This window comes from Miniopterus schreibersii, assembly GCF_964146895.1.
Source record: "Miniopterus schreibersii genome assembly, chromosome: 3".
In the NCBI taxonomy this organism is placed as follows: Eukaryota; Metazoa; Chordata; class Mammalia; order Chiroptera; family Miniopteridae; genus Miniopterus; species Miniopterus schreibersii.
In genome coordinates, this window is record NC_138103.1 from 95,835,097 (window position 1) to 95,859,848 (window position 24,752).

The 24,752-nt window shown below is 42.0% G+C and overlaps 2 protein-coding genes across 5 annotated transcripts in view; both read right to left on the reverse strand.

Moving 5' to 3' along the window:
- Nucleotides 1–15,006, reverse strand: part of NADK2 (NAD kinase 2, mitochondrial) — a 33,728-nt gene extending 18,722 nt beyond the window's left edge. For 2 of the 3 annotated variants that reach the window (XM_081132237.1, XM_081132236.1), the window contains exons 1-6: nt 14,637–15,002; nt 9,004–9,092; nt 7,705–7,793; nt 6,731–6,812; nt 928–1,011; nt 11–147 (exon numbers count right to left, since the gene is read on the reverse strand). In XM_081132237.1, coding sequence (XP_080988363.1) covers nt 11–147; nt 928–1,011; nt 6,731–6,812; nt 7,705–7,793; nt 9,004–9,092; nt 14,637–14,954 — 799 coding nt within the window. In that variant the 5' untranslated portion in view covers nt 14,955–15,002. Of the gene's footprint in view, nt 1–10; nt 148–927; nt 1,012–6,730; nt 6,813–7,704; nt 7,794–9,003; nt 9,093–14,636 lie in introns of all 3 variants that reach the window. The other variant, XM_081132235.1, reaches the window with a different exon arrangement.
- A 5,099-nt stretch (nt 15,007–20,105) lies between these two features.
- The window catches only part of RANBP3L (RAN binding protein 3 like), a 179,585-nt gene continuing 174,938 nt past the window's right edge, over nt 20,106–24,752 (reverse strand). The window contains exons 14-15 of one of the 2 annotated variants that reach the window (XM_081132549.1): nt 22,470–22,659; nt 20,106–20,656 (exon numbers count right to left, since the gene is read on the reverse strand). In XM_081132549.1, coding sequence (XP_080988675.1) covers nt 20,613–20,656; nt 22,470–22,659 — 234 coding nt within the window. In that variant the 3' untranslated portion in view covers nt 20,106–20,612. The remainder of the gene's footprint in view (nt 20,657–22,469; nt 22,660–24,752) is intronic. The other variant, XM_081132550.1, reaches the window with a different exon arrangement.

Consider the following 24,752-nt stretch of genomic DNA (forward strand, 5'->3'; position numbering starts at 1 on the left):
ATCCACCTACTTTCATCATGAACTCTTTCAATATTGAAGGCTCTACTATGTTGATTCAAACTTAGTTGCTGTTCATGAAGGTCCACAGGAACGGGGTTTATGCCAGTCCCTTCAAGGTATAACCTGATTCGCTGCCTCCATAACCACCTTAGAAGAGTAAATGAAAAGCAAGTGATGTTAAGACGGAATAAATTAAACTAAGAATTAGACATTACAATTTCACCAAACTAAAAATTCATTTTAAAAAACCTAGTTGTGCCAGGAAAAAATTATACTAGAAATACCTCAATTCACAGGTTCCTGCTTAAAGACAGATTTAGAAGTTTATTTCTCTGTTCAGTTATAACGGAAATACCTAATGTTTGTGTATAAAATCTCCCAAATAACTTGAATTAAAGTCAAATTCTTTATCAAGATAGGTAGTCTGACCACTGAACAAATTCAGTGAAAGAAATATGGAAAAAAACCATCCCCACTGTTTAAGAAACACTTAACATGTAAGACAGAGATACCAAGAATCTCAGCAAGACTGCAGTAGCTCCAACTCTCATTCAGGAACATAGAAGACGAGAAAAGATACAAAATCTCAGGGAATTCAAACACTCAGTTTAGCCAACAGTTTAACTCTTTTCTACATGTTGTAAATAGGTTAAGAAAGTAGAGACATGGTCTCTGTCTCACTGAAGGAGAAAAACCTCCACTTGCAATTACATTATAGGCCAAGTGGCATTTGTCAGGTTTCTCTCCACTGTTCCAATGGGACTAGAATAAGGTAAGTTACATCTGTTTGTGACTCAGCTAATATATTATGGTTTATGGCAACTGTTAAAACTATGGCTAATCCAAATATTATCTAATTCTGTTTAACAGCATTTTAATGGCACATACTTATTAAGATATTTACATAACAAAGAAAGAAATTCCTACCTGAACTCACCACGATAGAACTTCTGTAAGGCTTCTGGGAAGGAATGTGTATATCGAACAGGAAGACACAAATGACCCTCAGACCTTTATTTTAAAAAGGATCGGAAGTGGTGTAAAGGGAAGAAGAAAACAACTTAATTCAAAAATCAGATATGAAATTTTAAAAAATTTCTACTCTATACTTATGTTTTTGCCACAAAATTGTCTGTATTTTTAACAAGAACAAAAAAAGAATGAACAGACACAGTTTAAATCCAGCTTTACTGCCACAATACACAATACTTAGTTTCCACATTACAGTGAAACTGAAAATAACAGCAAATTTGCCATTGACTGACTACCTGCAAAATTATCTAATGGTACAGTGGTGTTTGCATCTTACCTTTAAATTATCTATTAGTTTTGGGCAAATCACTTTAGCATCAGCTTCATCTCTATGCTATAAAACCACCAATTTCCAAAGGTTATTCTGAGGAATCAAACTATTTATGTGAAAGTGTTTTGAACTATAAATCCCTTTTAAACATCATTTAAAATATTCCAAGTCATTAATAGGAAACTCAAAAAGTTTAATCTGATGTAATGCTTCATTTACTCAAAAAAAATATCCCTATGAACTCCTTCAAGGAGCTAACAGCATGATGTAGAAGACAGAACTTTTTTTATTGCAAATTACAAAGTGTTAAGATTGTCTACAGGTTGCTATAGAAAGGTGAGAGAATATGGCACCTAATGTGACGGAAGGTGTCCAAGGAGCTCAATGATCATCAGTCTTGAAGGAAAGTGCTTCCAACTTGAAGGGAAGGTTGAGAGTAGGCTTGGCAAAACAAACTCTTGGTAGTTACTAAGTTAACTTGTAAGTGTGAAGAGCAGAAAAAAAGGTTTTCACAAAGTTGTGACTAGTCAATTTCTTTATCGGAGAGGTCAACGCTGGGGTTAAAAAAACTGTTCACTGCAATACTTTACATAGTGCTAAGTATATAAAAGGTATTAACAGTCATTTGATAAAACAATTCCTGCTGAGGTCAACTGCAGATCTGAAACACTCTAGAGAGAAGAATCCCTCATGAGGTTAGTCAGATTATCTGCTAGCAACGTAAGCATCTGAAAGCTTGACTTAGCCTGGAGGATTCACTTTCAATGTGGCTCACTCACATGCCTGGCAAACTGGTGCTAGCTGTTGGCAAGAGGCCTCAATTCCTCTCCACTGAGGCTCTCCATGGGGCTGCTTAGGTATCTCACACCATGGTGGCTGACTTACCCCAGAATGAGAGATCCAAGAAGCTGCAATAGAAGCTGCAATACTGTTTACAGCCTAGCCTTGGAATCCATACACAGGCATACATATTCTATTGGTCATAGAGGCTAGCCCTGATTGAATATATAAGGGGGGAGGGAACCACATACAGGTATAAATACTAGGAAGCTGCTACTAGGAAACTGCTACCTTGGAGGCTGGCTACCACATGCCCTCTATCACATTCTGATTATTAAGCATTCAAATGTCATAGTTACCAGTCTCAGCAGAATGAATGCAGAAAACAGAAGAGACAAACAAAAATTATATATTTCATTTAGATGAGTCCATGTAAGTGAGCCATCTTAGAAGTAGATCCTCCAGCCCAAGTCAAGCCTTCAGACGCCTGAAGTCCAAGCTGACATCTGACTATAAACTCATGAGAACCCAAGCCAAACCCACACAGCCAAGCTGCTTCTGAATTCCTGACTCATGGAAACCAGGAAAGATAATCAGTAATTATTATTGTTTTAAGCCTCTACGTTTTGGGATGATTTGTTATACAGCATTTGATACCTAATACAGAGGAGAAGTAACTTAAGTTGAACAATAACATCTGGGCTTATTTAAGGATTATGAGGGACCACAGTGCTTAAAAAAAGGAAGTCAGGCAACCTGAATTACTGAACAAGCTAGGAGGCTTAATCCACTGCTGCCTGAAGGCAAGAAGAAAAACCAAAGGACTTCTAAAACTTATTATTCTAGGTAAAAATTAGAGAGGCAACACCATCTACTTAAAGTTTCAACATCACCCCAACCTTATGAGTATTAAGTCATCTTTTTAAAAGAAAATATAGTTTAATAAACTGTATAAAATATCTAGAATCTCCTACTTTAATGATATAAAAATATTTCATTAAGTTCTAAAATACACACACATCAACAATAAAGGCAATCAAAAAATAATTACTGAGCCAATTATCTCAATTACTTATGCTCAGGGCATATTAACTCAGCTCGTTGGGGTGGAGCCCTGCTCCCTAAGATCATTTAATTAATCATTCATTTCAAATGCATATTGCCTACCGCCTATATATGATACTATAACAGTGACAGAGAAATTAAAACACAAAGTCCTATACTCAGGGAATTTAGTCAAATGGAAGAAAAAAAATCAAGCAGAAAACAATATAAAGGGATAAGTACTCTGTACAGGGACTTGGGGTCAGAGCCCAGGAGGGGTACCAGTCTGGAATGAACAAGAACTACTAAATGAGAAAGTGGTACAGGGCACTCCAGGCTAAAGCACACACAAAGGCAAGGAAAGAACATGGCCTTGTGGAGAACTCTTTACTTCCTCTTTCAAATCCTGCTATCTCAAATATCAACAGAGCTCCTCACCAGCTAAGGCCTTCACATGTGAGCTTCCACTCGTGGTGTTAGCAGATGCTCACACATTACATTTACACTTAAGAACAGCCTTTAGGGTGGAGGGTGGGAGAATTAGACGAAGGTGGTCAAAAGTATAAACTTCCAGTTTTAAGTACTGGGGATGTAATGTTCAGCATGATGACAATAGCTAACACCGCTATACGGTATATTTGAAAATTATCAAGAGAGTAAATCTTAGGAGTTCTTAGCACAAGGGAAAAAAACCTTTCTTTTTTTCCTGTATCTACGGATGATGGATGTTAACTAAACTTACTGTGGTAATCATTTCACAATATATGTAAGTCAAGTCAATATGCTATATACCAATAAAACTGGAAAAAATATAATTTTAAAAAAAAAGAACCGCCTTTAGGAAGGATTGATTGGAAGCTGTTCCTAAAGGGGCTTCAGTAATATTTTTTTAGCTGCAGCATGTCTACTGCTTGTGGGTAAATGATAGATGAAACTAGAAAAGCAGACAAGCAAAAGCAGATAGTGAAAGATAATATATATTATGCTAAGGAATTTGCAATGTATCCAGGAGATCATGGTTTTGGTTAAAAGATTTTACTTATGGAGTGGAAACAATCAAATCTGCACTGTGGAAAGAACATGAAGGCAAAGTATAAAGGATGGGTTGAAAAAGGCGAGACTCGAAGCTATTACAATAACAACAAACTATAAAGGCCTGAGCTATGTTTAGTAGCAGTGAGGATGGCAAGACATGGATTCAAAGGAAGGATCCCTAGAACTTATACCTAGATCCCTAGACTAATTTGATGAGGAAGGTGAGGGATGGGTAATCACAGTTGCAGCACAGGTTATGGCCCCATTCATCAAGTGTGGTGGGGGAGGGGAAAGGAGACAGGCTCATTTGTAGACATGTTACACTGGTAATGGCACTGAATACATCCAAATAGAGGACAGTGTGGCTAAAACAGAATGAAGAAAGGAAAATATAATAGGAGATAAGAACACAGAATAGTCTAGGGCCAGGTAATATAGTATTATGTCACAGTTAAGGTGACTAACTGTCCCAGTTTGCCTGGGGCTGACAATTTTCCTGGGACAAGCCCTATGTCCCAGGAAACAAGATGAGTTGGTCATGGTAAAGAATTAGATTTTATTCCAAATTAGATGGAGAACCACCATAAGATTCTGAGCAGAGGAGTCACATAATAGTATCAAACTTTCATAAAATGATCACTCTGGCTGCAGTGGGGAGGAAAGACTATAAATAAAGAGAAAGAAAGGAAACAGAATCAATGTTGGATATAAAGATTTTGGAGTCACCAGGATCAAAGTTAAAGTCATAGATATTAATCAGTTATTATAAATACAATATAAAGAGTGAAGGAGAAAACAAGACAGCCCTGAGGATAATATGAAGAAACACCAGTATGTAAGCAGTGGCCAAAAAGTAAGACTCATCAAGAGACAGTGACAAAGACGTAACCATACAGGTAGGAAGAAAGGGGCATCACAAATGCCAAAGAAGTAAAGATGCAACAAGGGAGCAGTTAGCACCAAAAATTTCCCAGAAATCAAGTAAAACAAGAACTAAAGTGTAACCAGGATATCAGTAACTGGGATATCACCAGGTCGTAAGGCATAGGCAATGTCAATGAACTGGTTGGGGGCAAATCCAGAGAAGACTGCAAAGGTTTAGAAAATAACTGTGAAATAAAGAAGTGGAGACACCCAGCTCCAGGGTAGAGGAAAGGAAAGGGAAATAACCAAGAGAGTGTCACAGGGGATAAAGGATTTACTAAATTTTCGAAAAAGATGGGAGTCTTAAATTTTTAACCTAAAGGGGTACGAAGGGAGAGAGGAAAAAGGGGAACAAACGACAGGACAAGAATTTTTTTTAAGCATGAGAAAAACTGAAGAAGTTCTAATCCAGTGGCTGTTTCATTTGTGAGATAAGAAAAAGGTGTGTTGAGGAAGAAGGATGGGGAATGCAGGGGCCACACAGAAGCTGAAGGGCCGCTCTTTAAGGAGCTGCCACAGGGAATGCAGAAGAGAGATGACTTGGGCCAAATGGAAGTTTACTGAACAACTTTGAAAGTATAGTTCTAAGTGCTAGAAACTACAAATGGAAAGTAAATTTGGGCCACAAACTGGGCAACCAAACCCAAGTGTCTATGGTTTTTTCCCCAAAAAATTTCTCAGCAGTGCTGATGTAGTAATAGAAAGGATGACAAACTAATCTAGGATTAAGCAGTAAGATAACATACAACATATTTAATGAATGTGTCAAGAAAGTGAGTGAGGGAGAATTAAGTGAAGAAAATAAAGAGGACCACGTTGGTAAAAGTCAGCGGGCAGACTTAGGGCTGAGGGAGTAAGACCGCTGGTAAGGTAGGAGGCTGTGGTCAGAGAGGAATTCAGATTTAAGAGCTGGGAAAATTCTAGATGATCATTAAGCCCAGGGACGGCCATTACTATGGGCAGCTTAATGTCAGTGAAGCTGAGGAAAGAAGGAAAAAATGATCACGGGATTTGGCCTATTCAGTAAGTCACCGAAGTCACCAGAAAATCCATGGAGGCATAACCAGGGGGCCAATGAGAGCCACTACAAGGATGGGAGATGGAACATTACAAACTCATCACTCTTCCGCGATACCAAAGGTTGCTAACACTTGCCTGGGTCAAGGGTCAGGTCTATTCTGTCAGATACTACTCCCAAACTATCTGGAAAGTCAGATGTGAGAACTTTTCTGTCCCATATCAAAATTTTCTACTATCAATGCCAGTTAAATATATATTTCTCATGCCTAAGCTAAAAACAAGAGCTATATCCTTAAAAACAACTACATAGAAGAGAATTCTATCAGAGGTAGAGATCAATTCAATATGCCTAAATTCCATCACTGAAATGTTTATGGAACATGGTCCTAACATTCCTGACAGCCAGGAGCAATGATGCTTCCCCTGAAACATCATGCGCCGTAGTCAACTCCTTGTAGCAACAGAGCCCAGCAATAGGCCTTCGGTACAGACAATTAAGAAGAGCTTCCAAATGTTAAGATTTATCATAAACAGATACTATGCAAAGCAAAGCGTAAATGTTTTTATGTATTACACTAAAAAAACAAAGAGCCAAACAAACAAAAATAAAAACATGCGCCTTACCGTTCTGGATCAGTATTTACTCCAATAACTGGTTTAAGTCTGTCCAACACTTTACTTGCTGCCAGAAGCATTGTGCCATCACCTAAAGGACAGGTGACATAACCAGACTTGTTATAAAGCTGGTTTTTAATGTCATTTAAACACCAGTACTTTTGCTCTAACAATTACACCCCCACCCCATCCTGCTGACTGCCACAGTCTACTCCACCTCCTCTCTACCCACTATACCTTTGCCTTATCTCTCCTACTCTAACCCAGGATTTCTCAATAGTGGCAAGACTGACATTTTAGTCCAGATAATTCTTTGTCATGGGGGCTGTCCTGTGCATTATAGGACGGTTAGCAGTATCCCTGGCTTCTACCCATTAGATGCTAGCAGCATCCCCCAGTTGGGAACCACTGCTCTAATCCTATCACTTCTACTAGCTAATCTTCTTCCCTTCTTTCATAACATCAGTCCAATTCATAAATTATTTTAATGAGAATATGTCCAATAAAGTGTCCAATTTCAGAATTTTCTCTCCAACAAATGCTGTCAATTTAAAGCTTTAGAAAGAATGTTCACTAACTTAACAATAAAGCTCAGAAAAAAACATAAGTGTATGTATATTGGTGCCAGAGAGGGATGAAATTTACCTAATTAAACTCTTAAACAACTTCAACTTTTTTTTAAGACTGGCATAACTAAACCAAAATACAATTACAATCAATCCTTTGAATCACACTTGAAGTTAAATACACACCTTGAATACACACACAGAAATATATACATAGAACCTCACAGGAACATCATTCACTAAAAATGTGAAATGTTATGTAAAGCAGATCTTTTTAAACCTGACTCTAAAAATCCAAAATTGTCTTACGGTAGGACTCTGAAGGCTTCATTATGGCTAGACCACATGATATCTGGAAATAGGAGTATTAGCAAGCACTTCCTCATCCCCACATCTTTACCTCAGTAAAACTATTACCTCCTGCAGCTATGACAGCATCTGCCCATCGAACAGTTTCTTCATCGTATTCTCTCCTCTTTACTAGGCGAACCTCAATTCCCTCGTTCCTAAGGTAAAAAAGTAAAGGTTATAAAAAGTTCCACTAGCAACATAAAGGAGCATGTTTTCTGAGAGGCAGATTATTATAAATGGAGATGTAAAATAAACAATTTTGCTTTATAAACAAACAAATTTATGTTTAACTTTGTAAGGTTAGCTTCATTTTCTTTTAATTGCAACAGCCAATTAACTGTTAAGTTGGAAAGCACATGAATAAGCTGAAAGTAAATCACTATCTCAAATTTCTTTAAAACATCTTTCATAGCTCCTGAAAAATGGCAATATTAAAATTTCATTTTCTCTTCTGATGTTAAAATTCATTAATACAAAAAAGGCCCAGAAGGCTAACACCTTCGGAGACAATTTTTTAAATAATAAAACTGAATAGCCATTATTTTAAATCCAATAAATATTCCTTGAGTTCTAGACCCTGAAACAGTGACTAAATACTTTAGATAAAGAAGTAAAGTTTATATAAAAGTTTCACTAACAACATAAAGAAGCATGTTTTCTGAGAGGCTGATACTTTAGTATTTAGTCAGAGAACTTTGCATGTTCTCACACTGATTCTCTTGTATACACATAAACGTGTTCACTGACTACATTTGGCCCCAAATAAACTGGTTTCTATAATGATAATTTTTAGACATTCGAAGAATATTATAATGAACACCCAAAAAATCCAGTATTCTGTTTAAGAAATAAAATATTACACATACAGTTGAAGCTTGCTGTGTACAAAATTAACCCTTTGTAGAAAAGGCACTTCTTAGGCAGACCAAAATAACCAAAAATCTGTGAAACTTTTAGAATACAATAAAAATTTCCTTAGAAACACTATAATATCAGGTCCATTAACCACAATATAATTTTCTGAAAGTGGTTTTATAATGGTAATCTTTATTTAAAAATCTATTGATTAGCCCAGCCAGCATGGCTCAGTGGTTGAGCAATGACCTATGAACCAGGAGGTCACAGTTCAATTCCCGGGCATGTGCCCAGGTTGAGGGCTCAATCCCCTGGTAGGGGGGGCTTGCAGGGGGCCGCCGATCAATGACTCTCTTATCACTGATGTTTCTACCTCTCTCCCTCTCCCTTCCTCCCTCTGAAATCAATTAAAACATTTTTTTTTTTTTTAATCTGATTAGCTGTTAGTTAGGGGGAAATTGGAATTTCTGAATGTAAAAGCCCACCCAAAACCCAACCCCACATACTTACCGTAAACTATCTAGAATGTGCTCTACATTTCTGGTGTGAATATGATGTCGTTCAAGCAGTCCACTGTAGCTAGAGCCTTTCAGTGCAAGCTACATAAAAACAAAACAAGTTTTGTCTTATTACTGATATAAAGTACATACTACATTTCTTTAAAAAGCCCTACATAAAATAGGATGTTTTTATTTGAAGGCACGTTTTAATGACTACCTGTGAAACTTAAGTTTGAACTAGAAAGTCTGATTTCAGAAAATCACAATTTGGTTTCAATACCAAATACATCATTAAGTTTCCTGAATCATGTAGTCATAATTTGCATGTTTTACAGCTTGAGTGTCTTATATTTTAAATGTATTTATAATAACATATTGCATGTGGCTACCTGCAGATCAAAGATAAAATAATATTTTAGAAGACAGGTGACTTTGTTTCACTTGGATTTGCAGCTCTCTTGTGTTTAGATTTATGAACTCTATTTGGTATTTACCACAATCCAAACAAAAGGCTGGTAAGCTCCCAGAATGGATAAATTTTAGATATAAAGACATGTATCGTTCAAGAACTGTCTTTCCCAGTCAATTAGTGTGACATTTTAAAATGTCACTATCTTACCATTAAAACTCTCCTTTTAAAGTATGTCTTCTAAATAATCCATAAAGTAAAATGTTAGAAGTTTAGAAATATTCTCAATAAATATCCATTTAATCATCAAGTAGGAAATTTATCCACTAGAATGTTAGAATTAAAAGCATGTTATTTTCTCTCCTTCTCCAAATTCCTTTGTATCTTGCCTCTTTATGATACAATTTTAAATATATTTTGTTTGAAATCATTACTTACTTTTATAAAGTAAAACCAATTTTTAGAATTTTTAAAAATATGTAGTTTACTTTTTTAAAACTGTTCTAAATATAATACAACAAGGAAGATGCATATAAAGAAAACCTTAATTAAATATAATCTTATTACCCCAGGATGATTTGTATTAATTGTATTTGAACACCTACCTTCCCAATCTTTTGTTTATAAGTACCGAGTTAAGAGTTTTAAAATAGTCCCGGCCAGATGGCTCAGTTGGTTGGAGCATTGTCCCCTACACCAAAAGGTTGCGGGTTCGATTCTGGTCAGGGCTCATACATAGGCTGCAGGTTCAATCCCCGGTGGGGGCAGGTACAGGAGGCAGCCAATCTATGTTTCTGGCTCACAGAGATGTTTAGCTTTTTCACTCTCTCCCCCTCCCTCCCTTCCTCTTTAAAGTCAATAAAAAGAACAGGTGGGAAATAGCTTAAATAAATTTTACCACTGAGCAAAATGGGATGAGACAAAGAATAAGAATTTTTCACTGTGTTGATTTGTATGTATAGATTATTTCTGGAAGCAAACATAAAAAATAATCAGAAATGAAATTCAACAGGTAGACAGGAGCCAGTTCATGAAGGCACTTGTTGGGCACACTAAAGATCATGAAGGTTCACCTACAGCAGTGTGTCTCAAAGTGTGATCCAGGGACCACATGCAAACCTGGAAAACGTGTTTTGAAAATGCTGAGTCAGCACCCTTAAAGGTGTGGTTCAGAAAGGCAGAGTCTGGGAGTTCTCCACAAAGTAAATCAGAACCTTTGGGGGTGGAGGGAATTAAGCATTCTGGCATCTTCACTTTAACAAATTCCCTAGGTGACTCTACAGGTTATGGGAGCTTTTGAGGTGCTCTAAGAAGAGTCAAGTGGCCAGATGTTCACTTTAGATAGACGACACTGGTGCCTGTGTCTGAAAGATTTGAGAAGTGAGGTTTCCGTTAGAAGGCTCTGGCAGTATTCCAGATCATGTTCTTTAATTTGATAAATACGCGCATTGCATACGCTATACTCACTGCACACTATGGGGCAAAAGTACTGTGTGCCCAAGAACTACAACCTAAGTTACACCACTGTTTTCAGAAAACAGAGTAAGAGCAACAAAATCCAAGGTGCTACATCTCTCAAACCTGTTAACAAGGCAATAACTAGGAATAGTTTAATCCTATAATAGAAGGGCTACTAATTAAAATGATTCTACCCCACTCTGAAAAGAATTTTTTATTGTTCCTCACCCGAGGATATTTTTCCATTGCTTTTCAGAGAGAATGGAAGGGAGGGGAGAGAAACATCAATGTGAGAGAGACACATCGATTGGTTGCCTCCCACACATGCCCCGACCAGGGCCCAGGGATCAAGCCTGCAACCGAGGTGCGTGCCCTTGGCTGTAATTGAACCCAGACCCTTCAGTACTCGGGGCCAATGTTCTAACCACCGAGCCAAACCGGCAAAGGCTGAAAATAAATTTTTTTAAATACTATAAATGAGAACCTTTAAGGGGTTTGCATGCAGGATTGTAACACTTGCAGTTGGGGGAAAGGAGGGTGGAAACTGCTTATTTCTTATTTGTTATATATAAAAATATTTTCAAATAAAACCTTCTTTTTGGCCAGTAAGGCATGTTTACAATGTCAAAAACCTTTCCAATCAGCTTTGATCCATCTAAAGGTCTAATTTGTGATTCTCTTAGACTCTGTTAATAGAAGTTCCACATTTGTCAACAATTACATCTCTTATGATGTAAATTGTAATAATAGTTTAATTAATCCTTGCATATGAGCCAGTAGAGATAAAATCCTTCACTAGAAATCCTCAATTCACAAGAAAAGTCATTGATCAGTTAGAGAAAGGGAAAAGCAAGACTTAAAAATTAAACAATGTACCTGATATGAAAGAGTAACTGACGAAATTTGAAGGATGTAAACCTATTTTGTACATACTTTATCAACAAAAAGTATTTCCTCTAATTGCTTGTATTTCTACAAAGTTATAAAACCATGAAGCTTCAGGATATAAAATTATACTGGCATTCCACTCTCATCTTCCCTTTGCATTTTAACAAGTAACCTAAGTAATCTAACGGAGATATATTTGCAACAAAAGCACCACAACCACCAAAAGGGAGAATCCTCTGATACAAACTCCAGGTTACCTTGACAACTATAGACAGCAACCATGGTGCCCAAAGACTCAAGTGAGCATTCAGCTACTTTCTTTCATAACCTAATCATATAATTTGTCTACCTTAGTATCTTTTATCCCCAACAAAATAGCAAGCAATATTAATCATCTTTCCATTTCTAATACAGAATCCCATTTTGGAACAACTTTACACAGCCTAGTATTCTTTGGCCTGTTCCTGATCTCTGGTCTGGAATCCACTTAATGGTATTCCATTCAGAATAATGGCCTTACTATAAATGATAAAACTAACCCAATAAAACTTAATTGAAATAAAAACGACAACTATTTCAAAACTGTGTTCTACAGTCCAGAAGTTTTACTTCAAAGTTTTCTTATCCGAACAGCATTACCTAGTGATAGACAAATATTTACCTATTAAAGCTTTCTCTTCAGATACTGAGTGGGGACACTAGGCAGTTTGATATTTAAAGACATACTGATTTGCCTACATTTAAAAAGTTTTGGATAGTGGCAATCTAGTTCAGAGGTCCAAGAAATTAATCTAATTCAAATGCCACCCACTTTCTTGAGGCCTTGAAAAAGTCAACCAGTTTCAAAATGCCAGACTTTCTAGAGCCTTAGAGGCCACCTAGTCCAACCCTAGTATTTCACATCCTGAACTAGGTAAAAGCACTTTGAAAACTGACAGTACAACACAAAAAGTATTGTTTTCACCAGAGTCCCAGTTAAGTGAAAAAGACTCATGGGAAGGAAGTTAACCACACAGAACCTGGGCCTAATACCCCAATCTCCCAACCCCCCACTCTGGTCATCCCAATCAAGTGTACTATTTTAAATTGCTGTGGGAGGCTTCCATAAAGATGTATGCAGAATATAATTATGGGTATATGGCATTTGACAATTTCTAAAAAGCAGATCTTGAGAAATTAGGAGTACAGCCCAAGGGACCTACCATTGTCCCAAAACAGAAACATCTGCTTCTGATATTATTATTCCCAGCCTCACCCCCAATTTCACACCCTAACACAAACTCAACTACTCCAACCTCCTGCTCAACATGTTTGTTGACTCTTTTAAAGGAGGCAGCTGTTTTTTATCAACTGCTGCATTCAACCACTTGGGGAGAAAAAAACAAACCTGCACCTAGCACTTCATCAGCCGCATGCAGGGCCCCTATTCCATTAACTCATTAAAGAAAGAATAAGTTTAATGCTTGAAGAACAGATTCAGTACTTAATACTTAAGCAAAGATGACTTACAATTTTATTGGGCTACCTCCACAAATACTACAAAGAAATGTGCTGAAGATTACCGACCAGACGTTTAGAACAGGCTGTCTACTCTCACACAGAAGCCCACAAAATCAGCTCCTAGGAAATCCATTCCCAAGCCCTCTGCACGTCATAGGCAATCCACTCCCAAGCCCTTTCTGCACGTCATAGGCAATCCATTCCCAAGCCCTCTGCACGTCACAGGCAATCCATTCCCAAGCCCTCTGCACGTCATAGGCAATCCATTTCCCAAGCCCTCTGCACGTCACAGGCAATCCATCCCCAAGCCCTCTCTGCACGTCACAGGCAATCCATCCCCAAGCCCTCTGCACGTCATAGGCAATCCATTCCCAAGCCCTCTGCACGTCACAGGCAATCCATCCCCAAGCCCTCTCTGCACGTCACAGGCAATCCATTCCCAAGCCCTCTGCACGTCACAGGCAATCCATTCCCAAGCCCTCTGCACGTCACAGGCAATCCATTCCCAAGCCCTCCGCGCACGTCCTCAGCCACGAGGCTCCGGGCGGCGACGTCCCAGGTTTATCGTGTTCACGGGGAGCATCCTCACTCTCCTGACGCTCAAGCTGCTGGAGGGGGCGTGGGGCCAGAAGTCTCAAAAGGAGAGAGAAGGGGCGCACCATCAGGGTTTCCCCCTTGGATGGACTGACACACCTTGCAAACTATTAATAAGCGCCTAAACCCAGCGCAGCCCGCTGCGGAGGTTCTGCTACAGGCGGACGGCGGCTCCTCAGCGGCTAACCGCCAGGTCTGCCCGCCCTTTGTCTGACCTTTCTACTTAGTAACATATATTCCAAGTCAAGTTTTCTCCCTCGCTCTCCCCGGCACCACACACGTGCGCTCTCCAAACGCGCCGCCGGAGCCCCGCCTGACGACCACGTCCCGCGGAGAGGGCGCGCCCCGACCCGCCGGAGCGCGCGGGCCTCGGGCGGCCCAGGCGAGGGGGTGTGTCCGCCTCCCTCGCCCTCGCGGCGGCGCCGGGGTCCAGCTTTCCGGGGGCGCCCTGGGGGGCTCTTCGCGGAGCGTCAGTCACGAGCCGACCTTCCTTGGGGCCGTGGTCGCTGCTCCCAGTCGGGGGGTGGGGTGGCGAGGGGACAAGCGAATCCCTAACACCCTCCGATCGCGGCCGCCCCCGGGGCCCCACGCCAGGCTTCCGAAACGCCCCGCCTTGGGGGGCTCGGCGCGGAGAGTGACCCCTCTGCCCCCCCCCGCTCGCTCCCTCCCACACCGAGAGGCGAGGGGGCCCACGAGCGAAGCCAGGCGGCGTGGGGGCCGCCGGGGGGCAGGCAGAGCATCCGGGGCGCCGCGGGAAGGAGCTCTCGGCGCAGACACGAGGGCGAGGGACCCACCAACTGCTTCAGGTCCTCCTCCGACAGCTCCGCGTAACGGTACCGCTGCTGTTCGAACTCGTACCGGGTGGTTTTGGCGACCACCACCACCCGGGACGGGCGGAAGCCGCCGTCGGGGCGACTGCCACAGCCCGCCAGCTCGCGCGGCGGCCCCTGCGCCAGGTGCCCCAGGTGCCCCAGGTGCCGCCGGCCGCCCCCGTCCCCGCCGAGCCGCGGCCGCGCGCCCGGGCCTCCCGCGCCCGGGCCCCTCAGCGCCGCCGCCCGGCCGCCCGCCACGCGACGACAGCTGCCCAGCAGGAAGCCTCGGTAGCAAGTCATCGTCCGCGCGACGGAGGGTACAGGCCCGGGCGCCCGCCTCGGCTCCCCGCCGCCAGGTGTGCGCGCCGCCCGCGCCGCCCTCGCCTCTAACTTCGCGCCGGGCGGCCAGAGGTTAAGCGCAGGGCCCGGCGTGAACGGCGCCGCGAGGGGGACGTGCCCGGACGTTGACGGGGGCGGGGAAAGCCGGGCGATTGGAAGCGGGCGGAGCCCCCGCGAGGTACAGGTGGGCGGGGAAGAGCCCGAGGCCTCAGGGTGGTGGGTTTTGTTTGTTTGTGGGAGCGTTTCCATCTGCGCCTGCGCAGAGGACTCTCAGCCACCCGCGGGCCAACTTCTCGCTCCGCCCACTTTCCTGCGGGCGCTCTCCCGCCCAAGCCAACTCTTGTCAGCCAATCAGTCCCCCCGCCAACTCTGTCAGCCAATCGGGGCCCGCTGCGGCCGAGGGGCTGCGGGGATTGGCTGCGGCCAGGGGAAGGGCTGAGATTCTATTCGGCGTGGGAGCTGCCTGAAGAATCCAGCTGGAACTGGTCTGAGGGCGCGCGGGCCTGCGGGCGGGGCTCTGGGGGCCTGCGGGCGGGCCCGGGCTGGGCACCCCTGGCCGCGGTTCTGCCCTTTCTCATAACTGCGCGTGCGGCCGGACCGCAGCCCGGCCCAGGCGGCTCGGTCGGTTGAGTTTGGGCCGGGGCACCACGAGGTCGCGGGCTGGATTCCTGGTCGGGGCACATGCCCCGGTTGCGGCCTCGATCCTTAGTAGGGGGCCTGCAGGAGGCAATGGATCTGATGTTTCTCCCCCTCTCCCTTCGCCTCTCTAAAATCAATTTTTAAGAAATGAAAGCCTGGATCACACAAGTCTAGACCATTTCATAATTGCTCGCGAGACTGGATCCTTGTTCGTTCCTTCAGCCAGCACAGGCTGGACGGCGGGCGCTCACGACGCCGGGCCGGGCTGAGACCTTCCCGGGCCCCGCTGCGTCACCGGAGGCCCCGGGCGGAGGGGAAACGGGGCCCCTTGTTCAGGACCAGAGTGGGCACCGCAAGGGGGCGGTAGGCCAGGCGCCGAGCCCATCTCCGCAAAGGGCCCATCGCTGCCCCTGCCTGCTGGCCTCACACTCGCACACGCACTCACACGCACACACTCGCACGCACACGCATACACACGCACATTCACACACTCGCGCACGCACTCACTCGCACACGCACTCCCACGTGCACTCACACGCACACACTCGTGCGCCCGCACACGCCGTCACACACACACACACACACACACACACACGCGCGCGCGCGCGCGCGCGCGCGCTCACACACGCACAAGCACACACGCACAAGCACACACAGCGCAGAGGAAGAAGGGGGTAGGGTAGCCCTGGGGGAAGTTGGAGGACAGTGGGTAGAGCCGTGTAGACGACGGGAGCATTTCCAGAGGAGGAGATAGGGTTGAAAAAGTGGGACAAGGCCGAGTGGGGCAAGAATTAGTCATCCGGACTTTGTTCTGCCTGCAGGTAGTGTTGGCCTCTGCGGGCCTCTAACCGGAAGGCGGCGAGTCCTGAGCGCAATGCTGGATGGCTATCGATCTGGCTTTGGAGCGCCGGGCGCACAGGCCAGAGGAGGAGGGAGCCAGGGCGCTGGGGGAGCAGGTACACGGGGCCGGGGCTGGGCTGATGGAGCAGGTACAGGGGGCCTGGGCTGATGGAGCAGGTACACGGGGCCTGGGGGGGGGTGGAGCAGGCACACAGGGCCTGGGGGCGGGGCAGAGCAGGTACACTGGGCCTGGGCTGGGGGAGCAGGTACACGGGGCCTGGGCTGACGGAGCAGGTACATGGGGCCTGGGCGGCACTGATGGAGCAAGTACACGGGGCTTGGGGGGGGGGGGGAAGCAGGTACACGGGGCCTGGGCTGGGCTGATGGAGCAGGTACACGGGGCCTGGGCTGACGGAGCAGGTACATGGGGCCTGGGCGGCACTGATGGAGCAAGTACAGGGGGCTTGGGGGGGCGCGGGGAAGCAGGTACACGGGGCCTGGGCTGGGGGAGCAGGTACACGGGGCCGGGGCTGGGGGAGCAGGTACACGGGGCCGGGGCGGGGGGGAGCAGCATCGCAAAGGGAGGAAACCGCCCCCGTTGTGCGAGGAGCCTTGAGGCGCGGTGCACACCCCGCGTTTATGCGCCCCGCGTGCTCCGGCGCCCTCTGCTCCTCCGCAGTCCTGGCACCCTCGGTAGGAGCACCTGGACTTCGGGCAGGTGACTGCATCCTTCTGGCCCGGATTCCGCATCTGTGAACGAGGGGCTGACCGTCAGCGATCCTGAGGTTCCGTGAAGCCCAGCTTGATGCTGAGTCTGACTTTTCGCCCAGCCGCCACCAGGGACGGTCCTTCGCGGGCTCACTGACGGCTCGCCGAGTCCCTGCTGTGTGCCAGGTAGTGAGGGTATCAACCTGGGACGGCCCGCGGAGCCTGGCAGATGCCCACTTTGAGTGGACGCGGGTCCCCTCTGCCCAGGAGCGCTGCCTGCGGGGGCCGCTAAGCGACTTACGGGAGAAGGTTAAGCGCCCTCTCAGGCCCTGCGGGTGTTACAGTGTGAACGTCCTCAAGGTCCTGTCTGGGTCTTGCTGCTCTAACACTTTGTGATTCGTGAGGTATCAGGAAAGAGGAGACGGAGGAAGTCACGGAGGACACAGGTTCAAGCTCGGATGTACAGTGGAGTCGGTGATCCATTTGACTGAAAAATGAATCTAGAAACCAGTTTGGAATCAAAGTCTATGAGTTGGGTCCAAACATGTGAAATGTCAGACCGCTTTTCTTCCCATTCCACAGATACGAACTCAAATTTTGGATCTCCCCCATTTCCAGATAGAAACTTACCCACATTGACACCTTCGCGGTTGGTATATCCCGTTGTCCATTGTTACTTTTGGATCCCATCACTCCTACCTCCTCAAATGTATTACTCCAGCAAGTTGTGCCCTTAAATGCCCTGATCTTTATGCAGCATTGGACATGGTTATCACTTCCTCTTGAAATTTTTTACTTAGGCTTCCAACGAACCAGTCTCTAATGGTGTTCCTCCCATCTCTCTGTCCCCTTTTTGGGTTCTTCCTAAGCTCACCTTCAGGATACATCCTTCCCTCCCCTTCCTTCCCCTTTCCTTCTCTCTCTCTCCACTCTTCCGCATGAGTTCATCCAGTATTGTGTAATGACGAGAGCTTGGACTTTGGACTTAAAAAGACCTTGGTTCAAACCCCAGCTTCACCATTCATTACCTTTGTCAACCTGGGACTAGTTCCTTGACCTTTCTAATCCCACTTCTTCATTTTTAAAATGTGATGGCTGCCTTGTAGAGTTGTAAATATATGTACAAATGCCTAGACATGTACCCATTACAAAGTATACACTTGGCAAATATTAGCCCCTTTCCCCTTACATGACTTTGGCTACTACCAGTATCTTTATCCCAGACTGCCTCCTGAGCTTCAAATCTTGATTTCTATCTTTCTGTTGAGCCTGATACATACGGCACCTGTCAGCGGGGATCAAATTATATTTCATTGCCTGCTATGGGGCAGGCACCCTACTAGGATAAATAAAAGGTAGTCTCCCCGCTTAAGGAGCCTAAGTTTACACCCAGAATGCTACAGGAATCTGGAGGAACTGGTCTACACTCAGCCTAAGAGGAGTTAGAGAAAGCTGTCTGGAAATGCCATGAGCCAAGCCTAAAGAATGAATAGGTATTAGCTAGAATCAGCAAGAGTGAGAATAACATTCTGAAAAGGTGTGGAGCACTGAAATAGCTCTGAGTCCCTAGAGGATTTAGAGGGAGACAGTCAACAGTGGGAGGTGAGGCTAGAGACGTAGACAGGGGGAAAGGCATGGAAAGTATTATATCCATGCTTAGAAACTTGGCTTTTATTCCATAAATGCTAAGAAGCCACTAAAAGGAGAAAATGGCATGTTTAGTGTTGCAAATATTATGAACAGGAATTTCTTGGGAGAAATATAAGCAGGGAATAAGGATCGGAAAGATACTGAACCTTATTAAAAATCAGAAAAACACAAATGAAGGTAATAGTGAAACAGCCTTCTAAGTCCACTAGATTGGCAAAAATTAAGACCTTTTGGTAAACCTCTAATTTTTGAAAACTAGTGTATACCAAGTCTTTCTTAGGCTAAACATTTACCAGTTATTTCAATAACTCCTCCAGTGCCATCGTTTTTAAATATCAAAACATTTTCAGATATCATTTTGTAATTATGAATCTTACTCCCTTGTTATAGACTGAATGTTTATGTTCTTGTAAAATGTATACGTTGGAACTTTACCCCGCAATGTGATGGTGCTTGAGATGGGGCTTTGGAAGGTAATTAGGGTTAGATGAGGGTATGAGGGTGGGTGCTGGTCTGATGCGATTGTAGGAAGAGACACCAGCGAGCTTTCCCCCCCTCTCTCTGCCATGCTCCCACCAGAAGAGGTCACGTGAGCACACAGTGAGATGGTGCCCCCTACAAGCCAAGAGGAGAGGCCTCAGAAGGAAACCTACCTGGCCAGCCAGCTTCCAGAACTGTGAGAAATAAAGTTCTGTTGTCTAAGCCACCCAGTCTGTGGTATTTTGTTATGGCAGACTGAGCAGACTAAGATGCCTCTAACGGGAATTGTATGGGGGTCACAATCAGAAGTCATTTTTAAAACCAAGGGGTGATCAAAATGGACCAAAAAATGAAATATGGCTATAAGTACTGAGACTCATTTTCTTGGGTAACACATTCTCTCTGAAACAAAAATCAAAAAAAGGAGCATCAAAACTCTGTTGCATGATTGTTGAAATTACTGTTGAATTTTTAAAGAAAAATTTCATTTGGCTATATATGATATACTTATTCCGAAAAGGTCTCTCTACAGCCATGCCTACTAGAATATTAATGACAATTGAATTACATAAATAAAGCAAAGAACAAGTTAAAGTATTGCAGTTTTGCATACTTACTGTTTTGATACATAGGTAATGTATTTTGTTCATTCCTTCAACAACTGTTGGAGGCTGACTGTGAGTAAACATATACAAGGTGCAGTGGATACAAGTCCAAGAACAAATACTCTCTTTAAAGGAATATATGAATACATAATCTTATAGTATTAGGAAATCCAAAGGCTGAATGAAAATACACATTTCCCAGAAGAAAAACATGTTTTAATGAAATGTTATTTTGCAGTTACAGTGGTTTTCAAAAAAATGACTGGAAATATTGTAAAATATTTGTTTTATGGCCATACGACGTATGACTGAAAAAATAAACATTTTACTTAGATATTTATCAAATCCAGCAATTTATAATTTTAACTATTATATCCATCAATGTGATGAATAGTCCAAATTAGTTACCAAATCCTATTCTAAATTAACTTCTTCAAAAATGACAAATTTTGAACTTTTGAAGTCCATGTATTTCTTAGAGTCTGTTAATTTTCTCCACAATAATCAAAATGTAAAACATCAGAATTATTAGACTATATAAGAGAAAAACAATTGCAACAAGTTATATTTCATGAACTTTCCTATTAAAATTCTTCAAGGAATGAACCATATCTTCTTATTTAGTCAGGATGGCTTAGAATTTTCAGTAGGTGACCAATCTTTGTATAGATGGTGTCATGTTCATAGTAGGTGGCACTCATGAACAGGCAACTGACTGTCGGTGGGTCCACCTAGAAGGATCTGTGATGAAAATTTAATATATTTTATTATACAATGTTATATTCAGATTAGATATAATACTGAATACAACTGAACAGAAATACTCATGAATATGCTCACTGGTGAGGAAATGAAATATATAAAATGTATATTCTTATAAGTAACATTTGAAAATGGTACTCACTTTAAACATGAGATTTTCAAATAATTAAACCCTTCCTGAAGTCATGGGCAACAAAGTTTTTAAAATTACACTTTTTGTTGCTTTCATAACATTTTAGCATTTGGATGCAACACCTCTTGGAGAAGATACTAAGTGAAAAGGGGAGAGGGAAAGGGGGGATTCATAGGATTGACGTTTACTTTGCATTATTTCCATTGTTTCTCATCTCATCTGAAGATAGTTGCATGTTAAAAAATATAGATTCCATAAACAGGTCCTTTGTTGATGAGACTTTGCCATTTAACCCTGCTTTCAAGTTAGAGTTTGCCCTGGCATCATCCCATGAAACGAAAGGTCATTGGTTCAATTGCTAGTCAGACACATGCCCAGGTTTTGGGTTTGTCCCTGTCTGGGCACCAATCTATGTTTGTCTCTTACATCGATGTCTCTCTCTCTCTCTCTCTCTCTCTCTCTCTCTCTCTCAAAATCAATAAAAATAAAAATAAAACATGTCCTCCAGTGAGGATTTTTTTAAAAAGATATTCAAGCTAATATTTTTAGTGGATATCAACTCATTTTCTAACAGACCCCATTTTATTGTTGATAATATAAACTTTATAATAATATAAAAGATAAAAATTTTATACATTTCAAAGAATAACAAGCCATTTGTTTAATAATAACAAGAAAAATCATCTTCACTTAGTTTTCTGATTCACTGAGTCCAGCACTCTATGATCCTGATCTGCATGGTTGGTCCATGTTTCTCTTGATTACATTTTTAGTACTAGGCAAAGGAAGATATTTCATGGAGTTCTGTACATGTTTTTCGATGGATTCTTAAATTATGTATGTATGTTTAAACTAGCTTTGAGATTTAAGATGGTTAAAAGTTGGAAAATTGCTGGCTGACACACTATCTTTGTAAGTATATCCCTCAGTCCTCTGTAGAGCAGAATTCAAGCCTAAATGAAACTATTCCTGAAAATATTTGGCTGACCATATTAGAATAACTACATCTATATAACAGAGCTCATTGTTTCCTTGGCAATGTTTTTCTCCAAAAATAATAACAAACTTTAATTTTAAATCCACTCGTCAGGACAAACACTGAAACCTAAACTCTGTTTACTGCTGGTTCCACTTCAACCTCACTCAACTCATGAATCCTGACACAATAGAAGAAGTAATTCATTTTGCACCAGGCAAAGAAAGCCTTTGAAAATAAAGCAGCCAGATTCCAAACAGGGAATAAAGAGAGTTTTTGATGTTTTAAGCCAGGTTTGCCTGGTGGCTCTGTCACAAGCAGTTATAATTTCTCCTATTACGGCCAGTAATAGGAGAATGAGAGCAGGTGAAGAGAAATATGAATAAAGGGTTAGTTTCAGGGTAGCAATTAATACTTTAAATTATAAAAATGATCTTTATACAATTTATATGTAAATGATATCCAGGCATCATGATGAGGCTGGCTTTGGGTAAAATCCTAATGAAGGCCCACATAGAAGACAGACTTTCACACCTACTTCCCAGAGCCCGACAGCAAGGGCTCGAACCCCAACCCACTTTAAACAGACGGGTTCCACTCTTTAAAAATCTGTCGCATATATTAGGATTGTGCTTAGCATTTCTTTCTTAAACCCGTGACCTACCAAAAGAAAAGTCCTTTACCTGATCTATTCTTAGTGACTTGGATGAAGTCATCGTCATCTTCATCACAGCTGTCGCAGCTTAGTTGCTGGAGGACTGCTTCTGGCTGGCTTTCAGCTTGGTTTACGTCTTTCTGCTTCTGGAAGCTTCGAAGAGCAACAAGACGGTGATGTATTGCCGCGTACAGAGATCCTGTGTCTTTGGCACTGGCCTGCGTGAGGAAAACTCGGTGTCAACAACGTAAATAACTTAATAATAGCCACATTTTATGGGCGTTTTCATCTTTCACTATTAATAGGAAGGAATTATGTGGCATAAATCTAGAATGTAAAGAACCCTAAAAACTAAAGGGTTAAAAAGTCAATTTATCTTGAACCAAACTGAATCCTAAAGTGGATAATTTCATAAGAGGTTCCAATTGGTGCATTTTAAACTGAGAAAATGAAATTTTGTGATTGAAATATGTCGATCTGAATTTAACTCTGTAAAGACCATCCTTCCTCCACTATTTCACCCGTAGAAAATTGTAGAATTTGCGGGGAGAGGGGAGACTTTCACGTCCTTTACATCACTTTGCTTGGACATCCCCTGCAAGCCACCTAGCGCTGTGGAAAAGCAGAGCTCGTTGGAGCAGTCTGTGATATTGTACCACAAACACATCAGAATTACTTGTTTTCAGTACTTTTCTATGCTATTTTTATGGGTGCTATTAATATAAAAATGATGCTAACAATACCAGTTGTATAACATTTACTGTTATACTTTTACCCAATTTTTACAATAAAACAGTGATTATTTATTCCATTAATATTAACAAAAGCACATACACAAGTGTTCTACATACTCTTATTTCCCTCTTCCCTTACTGATGAGATTATGGCTCAGAGGGTGCAATGACTTGTCTGAATTTACACAGCTAGTTGGCAAATTGGATGGCCAATTTGTTTGTTAGGTTTTTGTCACCTAACTTAGTATTATTTAAGGTAACATGGCAGTAGTTTATATTTTTATATCTTTTCACAATTTCAAAGAAAATCTGGAAAATTTTTTCTCATTGCTAACCCTCCACAGAGTTATCAAACATTTTAAGACCCAGAACTGAGGGTTGAACCAACTACCAACTAAATGCTAACTCTTGGGAGAAGGGTCTAAAAGTGTATTTTTTTCATTTGCATTTTCTTAAGTTGCCTTAAATACATATAAATGCAATAAAATATTTTTTGTTTCTCATATTGCCTTCAATATTCCAGAGTAGTTGTTGAGTAAATATTTGTTGACTAATTTAATTTATATCATGTGCACAGTTGTAATTTTTCTTTAGTAAGCTAATTAATAACAAACATTGAAAGAGTATTTGTAATTGAAATATAAATGCTATTCTGCTTCCTTGAGTTTCCTACATTAAATTTTAAATGCCTTTCACTACTCAACATATTTATTTCCTTTTGACGAATTCATTCAGATGTTTTCATTTAAGAAATTCAGAACAAAAGGTTAAAAATAAAATAACATGATATATTTTTTGAATAACAAATTTGAAATGCTTAAAAAATTATAATCCTGAGGAAGTACCATAAGAAATTGCTGGTGAGAATGAAAGTTGGTTCAGTCGTTCTGGAGAGAAATTTATCAAGACAAGTCAAAACTTTTTCCCAAGAAAATTAACATGTTCGTACACGGAGAGTTTCTTGCAGCCTCCTTAAAGAATTTATAATAATGAAACACAATAGATTACTTAAGTATTTAACGAAGTAGGATTAATGAAATAAATTATGGTGCATAATACAAATTCTTTTCACCTGTTAAAAGAATTTTTGAAGAATAAACTACTATTTAATGACACAAAAACATTCATTTTCATTAATAAGTGAAAAGGTTACATATATGTATTTTACAATTAAATATTAGCTACCTAATCATCTCGACCACTTTATAAAGTATATTACTATTATCTTCATTTAGCAGATGAGTAAAATCAGGTTAAGGAAGGATGAATAACTTGCTTGAAGGTCATACAGTGTGTACAGTATGGCACAGGCCAAACTATTAATAGTGACCATCTCTGGGAGTGGGACTTGGGGTGATTTTTACTTGCATTTTGTTTGCTTATCTCTAAAAAATATCCTACAACTTAAAACGACAGCGTGGGTCTGATACTGAGCAGCAGGATTTAATCCTAGTTGAGAGTCTCAGGCAGGCTCCTTGACCCACTGAAAGCCAGGTGACCTGGCCTGCCAGACTATCACCTCCCTAAACGGTAAACAGGGTTTGGGCATCATCTTACTCCAGCATCTTAATACTCGA